Source organism: Zophobas morio, unplaced genomic scaffold, assembly GCF_036711695.1.
Source record: "Zophobas morio isolate AGI-343-1 ecotype UQ-CSIRO unplaced genomic scaffold, CSIRO_AGI_Zmor_V1 ptg000024l, whole genome shotgun sequence".
Taxonomy (NCBI): Eukaryota; Metazoa; Arthropoda; class Insecta; order Coleoptera; family Tenebrionidae; genus Zophobas; species Zophobas morio.
The window spans coordinates 3,115,406-3,125,966 of record NW_026972129.1 but is presented as its reverse complement, the minus strand read 5'-3'; the positions used below and the strand labels follow the sequence as shown (position 1 = coordinate 3,125,966).

The following is a 10,561-nucleotide window of genomic DNA, read 5'->3' as shown; positions in this document are numbered from 1 at the left end:
GGAATCGATTTATATGCGTGTTTTTTTTTTTTTTTTTTTTGTTTGGCAGCTGGTTTAATTGGGAAAGTTCAAATGAAAGTGGTTTGATGAATAACTTGGCTCGCATAGTTTTTGGAGTGAAAGAAGAAAAGCAACAACTGCATATGTAGACTTAAATAGACTTTTCGTTGATATCGTTTCTATAACATCAAGTTATCTTGTAAATAATTCGTCGTTTAAAATTTTTTTAAAATGGAGAATATTGCCAACTGTAGTATGATTCAATTCTTCTTTTTGGAAGGGAAAAAAACTACATTGGACGATGCATGAAGACAAATAAGTTAACAGAAGCTAGAGGCATGTCAACTGAGAGAGTAACTACATTTTATTAACCGCCAACGCATAAAGAGGAGTGTTATATATGTTTTTATCTGTATGCGGTTCGTCGTGGATAACTAAAGTCGTACGTCTTAAATAAATATTTATTCTGGAAGAAAAATGTTAAGTTAAAATAAAATTAATAAATATTCAATGGATGGTCTTTCGAAGTATCCTCCTCGTTGGTCGGTCGCCGGTGCCACCATGTTTAAGCACGACTTGGAACTCTTACGGATGGTCTCTGCCAACAGGAAAGCGAAAGATCTGCCTCAACTCGGCAGATCACGGGAAGGTGTCTATATTTTAATTCGATCAAAGGGCGGGATGGCCGATCTCAGCAAGATCGACCGTGGACAGCGGCGTCTTAGCTCGCCCTCGAGTCTCTACTCAGTACGTAGAGGGGAAGGTACCTCTGAGCTCAACTCGCCCGAAGATCCTGAGCGGCATGGATGCTGGTCAGACTATGAGTTTCCAGGACAGGGTCTTGCTGATTTTCTTATAACAGTGCACCGAGTTTCGCTGAAAAATACTGCTTGACACAAGCATATTTTGTCGCTAAAAATTTTTTTAATGAATCACATTGGCTGAATTTGAAACTATACCGTCATGTCATTGGTTAAAAATTTGCGCGTTGAATTATCAGATGAGGAAACATTTAAATCGTGTAGAATTTACAGTCCCGAAAGTATGCGTTTTCAAGAGAAATACACACAAAAAAGGTAGCTGGACGTTTCTCTGTCAACGTGTGGGGACGGATTAGTGCGCGAGGTCTGTCTTATATATTGTTGAAGAAAGATTTAATGCGACTACTTATATAAGAATTTTGTCTGAAGCGATGTTACCGTCTATGGTTCATGTTTTTGCTGACAGACGCTTCGTATTTTAGTAAGATAATTGGTCAGTACATATATCTGTACAAGTGAAAGCATGGCTGAGAACAAATATCACTGAGGTTCTGCCATTGCGCTCAAAGAGCGCGCATCTCAATCCCATTGAACATAACAGGATGCGCCGTCCAAAATTTCGGCCACAAAATAAACAAGATCGTATTAATGCTATAGGAAACAGCTGGACTGATTTAAGATAAGAATATTGCGGAAATCTTGTTCAATCCACACCTAGAAGATTAAGTGCAGTAATTGAGAACAATGGTGCTGCATGTAAGCGACTATTTATAATATAGCGATAAAATAATGAACCAAATGAATAAAGTAAAAATAAATATCCACAAATATAATATGTATTTAAAAAACGTAATTACTTGTACAAGCAAATCCATCTTCAGAAGGATATAAGTCATCCTTACACCTACAACTCATCTGAAATTCACAAAAGGCTCCTTCAATGCACTGTTCATCATACCGACATCTTTGTCCGATTCCTGAAAACAAGGAAATACGTTTTTATAAAACAAACAAAACAATAGATTAAGTAAACCTCCAACACATTTATCCCCATAACTGTTAAGTACATAAAACGGACCGCACTGGCAAGTTTCATTTTGTCAACAAAGGTAACCAAAAGATCCACACTGGATATTTTTCTTACAACCACGAGAAGATACTGGTCCTAAAAATAAAAGTTGATCTAGCTCTTCTGGGTTACCTAGATTAATACCTCCTGTTGTTTCGATTGTTATTAGTGTGAACAACATACAACTCAAGAAATACCACGCTTTCATCATGTTGTAATCTACAAACTGTTTTCCCTTCCGCTTATACGTATTTTATTCAATTCAATTCTTTATTCATGTTAACAACACTACAGTGTTTTACATATGTCAATTTAGAGATTTAAAAACAAAATAGTAATAATAAATAAGAACAATAGATACACATACACATCTACAAATACACACTGTAAAGAAACAGGTTGAAAGAGATAATTTACATTATCATGTCGCACATGAAGAATTCGTCAGTTGTGAAAAGCGCTTTTTTTAACAGATAGTTTTTAACTGTTAGTTTGAATTTATTATTAGGTAGGACTTTCACATATTGGGGAATTTTATTATAGAATTTTAAGGCTATGTAATTCGGACTATTTTGGGACTTTGTTAGTCTATAATATGGGGTACATAGCTCAGATTTGTTTCGTGTATTATAGAGGTGGATATCGCTATGTGTTTTGATGTCTTTCAAGCTGCCCCTGACATACATCAGACTCTCCAATATAAAAAGGCATGGAAGTGTAAGTATGTGATATTGCTGAAACGCTGTTCTACACTCTTCCCTGTAACCTAGCCCACTGATTATTCGGATTGCTTTCCTCTGCAGACCGAAAACCCTGTGACTGTTTGCAGCCATACCCCATAATAAGATGCCGTACGAAAAGATAGATTGACATAGTGAAAAATAAGCACAGCGCAGTACTCTACTTGATACTTTGTTCGCTAAGTTTCTTAAAATATGAATATTTTTTCTCAATTTATCACATGTATATTGTATATGTGCATCCCATTTTAAAGTTGGGTCTAAGTACATGCCTAAAAATTTTATTTCACTATTCTCAGAATTCCCTATATCTCTCAAAGAGAATATGGCACTAACTGTCTTCTGAGCATTTAGCATTAGTTTATTAGCAGTGAACCACTTTAATGCTTTCGATTGTATCTCGCGCATTTCTTGTTTAGCTTCATTAAGATTGGTATCTTTACAATATATAGTTGTGTCGTCTGCAAATAATATATATTTTTCACGATTTGCAATGTCAGGGAGATCATTAACATAAATTAGGAATAGTAGAGGTCCTAAAACAGACCCCTGAGGTACTCCATTTTTTATTTCTCGCCTAGATGATAGTTCATTTTCGATTTTAACCGTCTGATGTCTATTGGTCAAGTAGCTAGATAGTAGTTTGATACTGTTTTCTGAAAAGTTATATTTCCTTATTTTCTTAAGCAGAATATCATGCGAGACACAGTCGAAAGCTTTACTTAGGTCACAGAAGGTGGTATACATGAATTCCCGATTTTCAAATGTCTCTAGTATATTGTTTACTAAGCTTGAGATAGCGGTTATGGTATTCCGTGTTTTGCGAAACCCGTATTGAGACGAACTAAACATATTATTTTCTTCCAGGTATTCTGTTATTTGTTTCGTCAGGCATTTCTCCATTACTTTTGAAAGGATTGGAAGTAGCGCAATGGGCCGATAGTTAGATACTTCGTTTGGGTTTCCTTTTTTAAAAATTGGTACCACCAAGGCTTCCTTTAAGGTGTCAGGGAATATGTTTTCTTTAATAGAATGATTTATTAATTTTGTTAAGGGAATAACAATTATATTTAAGATATTTTTTACTAGTAGTGTGTTTAGCCCAAATATATCATAGCTACTGCTATTTTTAAGTGAGGAAACAATATCCCGTATTTCTATATAAGTGACTTCCTTGAAAGAGAACGGTTGAAGACTAATTTTATTAACAATATTGGTGATAGGGTCTGCATTTACTTTATTCATGTTATCTAGTAGAGACTGAGCTACATTTACATAGTAATCATTAAATGTATCTGGTGAAATAGTGTTCTTATTGATCGTCTTTTTTATTTTGTTTGGTCGATTTTCATCTATGATTTCCCACATGCGTTTAATCGAATTTTTTGAAGTAAATAGTATGTGATCATTACGTGCAATTTTTGCATTAATTATACTTTGTTTATATTTCTTCCGAAATAATTTTCTCTCATTAAGAAAATCAAGGTTATGTGGGCATAGTCTACATTGTTCATTTAAATGTTGTAAATGATCTCGCATATTTTTAAGTTCAATATTGAACCAATTGCACTTATAAACTTTATTATTTTTAACGATGCAAGTTTTTTCCGGGAATGCTATACGAAACTGTTCTTGAATCTTAGAGATAAATAAGTCAAATTTAGAATTAGCGGTGATGTTTAAGTCATTAATGAAATGCCATGTCAAAGTTTCTACTAAATTATAAAAAATAAGTTTACCTTTCTTAGTTATAGGCCTATATATTTTTTTGTTATTTTCATTTTTTGTTGTCTTCATATATGGTACTTGTACGGTTTGACCATCGTGATCTGACAGATGGCATCTTAAGATATCCGCTTGTATGTCTTCATTACTGTTAAAATTAGTAAATATATTGTCAATACAGTTATCTTTTCGTGTTGGGGATGTAATTAGTCGTGTGAAGCCATAAGTGGCTAACATGTCACAGAGGGTAGTAGCTAGCTTTAACTTACCTATATTTTGGGTTCCGTCTGCAGCAGTCCCAGGCTCAATTCAATTGTTGCTATGTTCAAATGTTTGATCAATATTATCAATATTTTATTTACTTTATTGTACGCAAAAGATAGCACATATATATAGATCTTCATAGGGGACGAATGCACTTTTTACATTTTCACCTATCTCTACTACTTATGTCGTCTTCTCTTCGTTGGAAAATTTAGAAAAGTGGTCTCCGAAATAACTGTACCGAAGTTTTAAAGGCATGTTAAGTCCAAGTCGTGAAAGGTAACACTGTATTTTAAGATTATGGACTATTAAAAAGTTAAAATCTTCATCAAAACTTGTTTACTTATCCTCTCCCAAAATTGATTAATTTCGTTAAGTAAACACCGTTTGTGATAACCCAAACATCCCGCCTTAAATTGACATGTGAAAAAAGATTGAAAGCCCGAGAAAAATTGAATAATTTAAAATTTGGCCTTGGCTGTGATCGTCTAACAAAATGGAACCTACGTTGTGTGTGTTTTTTTTTTTTGTGGAGGAATACGTTCAGATGCAAGTGGTGGACCCCAAGATTGGAAAAGTAGCGCTAAATAAAATACCAAATATAAGCAGGACACAAAATTATTTATTCCTCCACTGACAAAAAAAAAAGAAAAAAAAAGTTGCGACTAAGTTGCGCAGGTTGAAGACTTTTTTAATGCTCAGCTACAAAAAAAAAAAACTTTCTAAACTTTGAATGAAGTCAAATTAAACGTTTTGAATCAATGCAAGTTTTTGAATATCACAAATTAATTAATAAAAACAAAGCAAAATCTGAAGTAAAGTAACTGGATGCAAATACAAGTTATTACGGGCGTGAGGCGGCAAATTTAAATTATGACAGTCGACAAGAGCACAAAATTTTAATAAAAACTGTGCAGCGGCCGCGGCACCAGAGCGCTATAATGTGAGGCGATCGAACTATTTCAGTTTCATTCTAGAACACATCAGAATTACCTATAGGGGACGTTGTAGTGCAAGCGGAGTTTGCGGCTCCTGGTTGTGGCTGTTCTCCTACCCACGACGGTGATTCTATCTAGCTATGGACAGAAGCCGACAGCCTTACGTCATCTCGACCGCCTCTTACTTCTATTCAAACCTGCGTCTTTTGTGCAAATGGAGCGATACATCCCGCGAGCTCGACTAGGAACCGTGCACTCCTCTTCCACTACGTGTTTCTGTGCTATTTAACCTCAATTTCTATGACTCTCATATTAGTGATATTAAATTACAACTGAACAAGTGTCAAAGTTTCAAAAAGAGCAATAAACAAATACATTCTCCATACACTTCAGTGAAATTTTAAACAGCAAAGAATTCTTATCTGAGATTACGAGTGGATATCAGACAATAGGGTATTCCACGATTTTTTTTTTAATGCACTATACGAAAGAATATCGTCTACAAAATGCGAAGATGCGGTCAATATTTTTTTTACTTTTCAATAACTCAAAAAAAAAAAAGTTAAATTTAAAGTGATTTTTTCCCGCGGTTAAGTTGTGCATTACGTACGTCATGATGACGTACGTAACGCTGACCAATGGGATCAGCGTAGCGATGTGGCAACTCCGCTCACGCTGCTTTAAAGTTAGACGACATCGGTATTTAGCCATCTTGAATTCTTGTTGGGTTATGATAGGTTAGGTTTATTTATGTTTGGTCGATCTTAGTGTTAACGTTTTTTAATTTGCTCTCATTGAAGCTTAAAATAATTTAAAAAGTTAGTCGTTTCCATTATTTGACATTGTTTGTTTAAAGACGGTGAGTAGAATTGGCCGTTTAATATTTACCACTTACCAAAACCTTTTACAGCGACTTACAACTTAAAATTGTGTAGGAAGATTATCTGGGAAAATACGGCACAGAATAAATAGTCACAATGGAAAGTGAATATGAGCAAGCTACTTCTACCAATCTCCCTGTAGTTGATGATGTAATGATAGATTTGTATTATCGAAGAAATGTGAATTTTCTGATACCAGGTGTTGAAAATGTGAAAACCGAACGGTAAAGTGTACAACGTAATAATGGTTTGATAGTAATTATTCATTGTTATAGTGGAGCTCGTGCAACTTACGGCGACGATGCTGTTGGTTATGTGCAGTTGAGACGACACGATGAGATTTGTACTGTCAAAGCTTTGATTGCACCAGAACATAAAGTTCGCCTAAAAGGCTATGAAGTTTCAGTAACAATAAATGAGTCTGAACAATGCATAATTGACTCAAAGTGTTATGACTGTGCTGCAAGTGAAGGTATGCATGATTTTATGTTGTATTAGTGTATGTATTACGTCTACTTTTCAGGTGGTTGTAAACATGGTGTAGCCTTACTGTTCTGGTTATACAGACGCACCTTGGAGCCTTCAGTGACTTCTGTTGAATGTTATTGGAGGAAGTCTACTCTGTCTAAAGTTGGCAGTACTATAAAAGGGCAAAGAATGAGAGAGTTGTTTAATTTTCGGCAAGTTCCTTCTTTACCAACAAAAGGGACGGCATTTTTGGACAAATTAATTTCTACCGCATTAAAATCAGATAGTCATTCAATTCTTGCTAAGATGTATAAGAGTGAAGTGAATATTTTGGAGAAAGCTTCGTTGTACCATTTATGTCTTTCTTATAAAAAAACGACTGATGCACCAGATGCAGAAGACTTCATATCGTTTTGCCAAAATAATTTAAATAGTGAAATTTGCAAAAGTATAAATACTTTAACAATATTGCAGTCACAATCTAAAGCCTGGTTTGATGTTAGATATGCGAGAATAACAGCTTCAAAACTGCATGAAGTTGCTCACTGCAAAACTGTTGATGGAGCTATAACTGCTGCAGTTCTGGCAGCATCAAAATTTAGAGGAACAAAGGCCATGAAAAGAGGCCTTAACCTTGAAGAAGATGTCTTAAAAGTCATAGGTGAGAAGAAAAATATTAAATTAGAAAGAGTAGGAATGACCATAAATCATATGTACCCAATATTTGGTGCCTCGGCAGATGCAATGTCTGATAAATATTGCGTTGAAATAAAATGTCCAATAAAGACAAATACTGTAAAAAATTACATTACGCCAGAGGGTGAAATAACTCCTAAACCATATGCACAACTGCAGCTGCAAATGTTTCTTAATAAAAAACAATGGGGTTTATTTTGTGTTGCATCTCCATCTTTTGAAACGGACAGAAATGTGACTATAAAGGAAATTCCTTTGGATGAAAATTTTTGTCACAATGTAATGGAGCAGGCACAAGCTTTTTGGAAAAAAGCGATTTTTCCAATTTTAATTAACTGACGTTTTCAATAATTATACTTATTTATTTCATAATTATTTCTTATTCATTTCAATAATAAATAAATCTAAATCCCGTTATACCCCAATCCCCTAGTATCAATAAAAAAAAGTTAAATGCTTCTATTTATACAATTAATTTATTGTTTCCAATAAAATACAAATAAAAACCATGTAAAAACTATTGTATTAATGGACCTTGCAAATTTATCAAACCACAAGCAACAATTACAATATGATCCAAAAGTGGCACCAAATTATGATCTGTGGTAGCATGTGGACCCAACATTCGAAATTCTCTGATCCTACGAATTAATCTTTCAATGTGGATCCTCAACGCTGCGACAAGTTTCGACTGACGTACCTCATCCTTCGTCATTTTTCTGGTGCTTGTCACGCTGGGAGGTCTGACTAGATTCACCTTTTTTTTCTGGAAAAGCCCTGCTACTTGCTTGAAGCCCCTATCGGTCATTACAGTTGCATTTTCAGGTACAACGGTCAAATACCCTGATTGCTTAATTATTTCTACATCTGATGTGCGACCTCCAAACCCTTCTGATATAAAATTAATTAGCCCATTTGGAGTCCTCGACACTAAATACTTGCATGTGTTACAAGTTTTATAATTGCTCCAGGTTAAAGCTTGCTGGTAAGCTGCACTAGGTCTTTCAACCTGTATTTCGAAGCAATCAATGATTGCTTCAACATCTTTATAATACGTCTGAAACTGCCTAGGTAGAACTCGCTGAATTTTACTTTTCTCAGGCCAAAAAATTAACTCGTTGAGTTTTGTAGCCATTTTTGGCAATGTTTTTGAAAATATATTACTGACACCACTAGTGCTTAATGCAAAATCTGTCCCTAATCGTACAAATTGGTCATCTGTTCGTATTTTCTTAAGAACAATATAAATATGTTCTACAGGAACTTCTAATTCTTCCTGGAGTAATTTGATGAAAAAAAATTCTGACTTGGGCAAGCCCAGTTAAAATCTGCTATTATTTTCAATTTTGAATATTTCCACTTTCACCAATAGTTCTTTGGATATCATCATATTAGTTTCATCCAATGAGTCCGATGATGGCTCATAAACACTTCCACTTTGGAGTGAAAGGGAGGATGATGACAATGATGTCGATGATCCCTGAATAGGTTTGTGGGGGCTTTGATATATTTGTGACGATAATGATCGAAGAGTGTTTGTGCTTTTATCTGCCACTTCAACTGAGGTCATTGATGACTGATCTTTTGTGCTAACTCTTGTCTGAGTTGCTTTTCTAAGAGTTCTCCTTTTTGTTCTTAAAGGAGAAACTGCTTTTTCTGGCGATTTTGCACTAACAAACATGCCAGATGGTGAAGCCACTGTTTTTAATTGCAGTTCTTCTACATCCTCTGTTACATCCTGTGAAGTACCAGGTACAGTAGGTTCAGGAAACAGTTTCCTTCGAAGCCCTCTACTGTGCTGTTGTGTTTCCATCTTACGTTTCCTTGAAGTTGGTGTGAATTGGGACGAAGTTTCTTTCCTCACTATGCTTCTTGGAACCACATTGTCTTTTAACATTAGGCGTGTACCCATTAATTTGAAATGAATCCAATTTTCAGCATCCTTTTCCAACTTTATTAAAGAAAATTTATTAATAAGGTGATACAAGTAGATACCGACATACAAATTTTTGAAATATTTACTATACTTACATCAAAATGATCTTCACAACAGTACAAACTTTTCCCAGGTATGTATGTTCTTCCCACAGCTTCAAACCATAACTTCCTCCGATCCACTTTTTGGGGAACAGTAAGAAATAATTTTTCTGGATTATTTGTAGAGTTGTTATCACACCCAACGAAGAAACACTGTTTCGCCATCGTGCCAATTTTTTCTATTTAATTTGTTTATATTTAAGGAATAAAACGAACAGGCCAAGTTGATCAAAAACACGTGCACGCTCTGACCTACCTCAATATAATAAACCAGCAGGTTTGGCAACACAGCATCGCTGCCATCGCTTCAAAGTGATTGGTTACACTTTTAACCGCGAAATACTGCAACTTTGAGCCGGTCTCTCACTTTTCTATTATTTTGACAATTTTTTTCAAAGCGATTATTTTTTATAAATAGTTCAAATTTGTTTTTTGTACATGTATTTAGATATTGTTTCAGAATGTTTAGTTAAAATTTGATTTTAAACTTTAGTGGAAAACCCTATTATATAATGGAAGCATTAATCAACAAAATATTTACAAGCAAAAAACTAGCAAATATTAATAAAAAACAAAAGATCTGGTGTGAAATAAAACTTCGTAAAAATATTACGTGAAGTTAAAAATTGCAGACCATGAAAATTTACGTTCAATTTAAAATATACAACAAAGAAAATTACTGAAGTTAAAATTGTGAGATAGAGAAAAATTGTATCAGGTGAAAAATTGCAAAGCTAACAAAATTACATGAGTTTAATATTTTATGTCCATTCGAGTTATTGGTTAATTTCTGAAAGTGAAGTTATTCAGCTGCATTGTGGGCCATCATTTTACATTTTCCCAAACAAACACATAACACATAGCAATCAATTTGGAGGTGCAAAATGGCGTCGGACGAATGCGTCCTTCAAAAAAATGCGACAAAACTATGTCTCCCAGCAATGTGATCAATCCTGTGGCGCTGTGCAAGTAATGGTCTAAA

General features: G+C 34.7%; 2 protein-coding genes across 3 annotated transcripts; one reads left to right on the top strand and one right to left on the bottom strand.

The window, feature by feature from the left end:
- The first annotated feature begins 5,975 nt into the window (after positions 1 to 5,975).
- Positions 5,976 to 7,992, top strand: LOC135135380 (uncharacterized). 2 transcript variants are annotated; one of them, XM_064064408.1, is made up of 4 exons: positions 5,976 to 6,356; positions 6,408 to 6,602; positions 6,654 to 6,850; positions 6,902 to 7,992. In XM_064064408.1, the coding sequence occupies exons 2-4, from the start codon at positions 6,475 to 6,477 to the stop codon at positions 7,879 to 7,881; spliced, it is 1,305 nt and encodes a 434-aa protein (XP_063920478.1). In that variant the 5' UTR covers positions 5,976 to 6,356; positions 6,408 to 6,474; the 3' UTR covers positions 7,882 to 7,992. The 2 variants fall into 2 exon arrangements, with proteins under 2 accessions (XP_063920478.1, XP_063920477.1); XM_064064407.1 differs by having other exon boundaries at positions 5,976 to 6,602.
- A 7-nt stretch (positions 7,993 to 7,999) lies between these two features.
- Positions 8,000 to 10,030, bottom strand: LOC135135382 (uncharacterized). Its single transcript, XM_064064409.1, has 2 exons — positions 9,574 to 10,030; positions 8,000 to 9,493 (listed from the first exon to the last, which is right to left on the bottom strand). The coding sequence occupies exon 2, from the start codon at positions 8,675 to 8,677 to the stop codon at positions 8,060 to 8,062; it is 618 nt and encodes a 205-aa protein (XP_063920479.1). The 5' UTR covers positions 8,678 to 9,493; positions 9,574 to 10,030; the 3' UTR covers positions 8,000 to 8,059.
- Between the last annotated feature and the right edge of the window lie 531 nt (positions 10,031 to 10,561).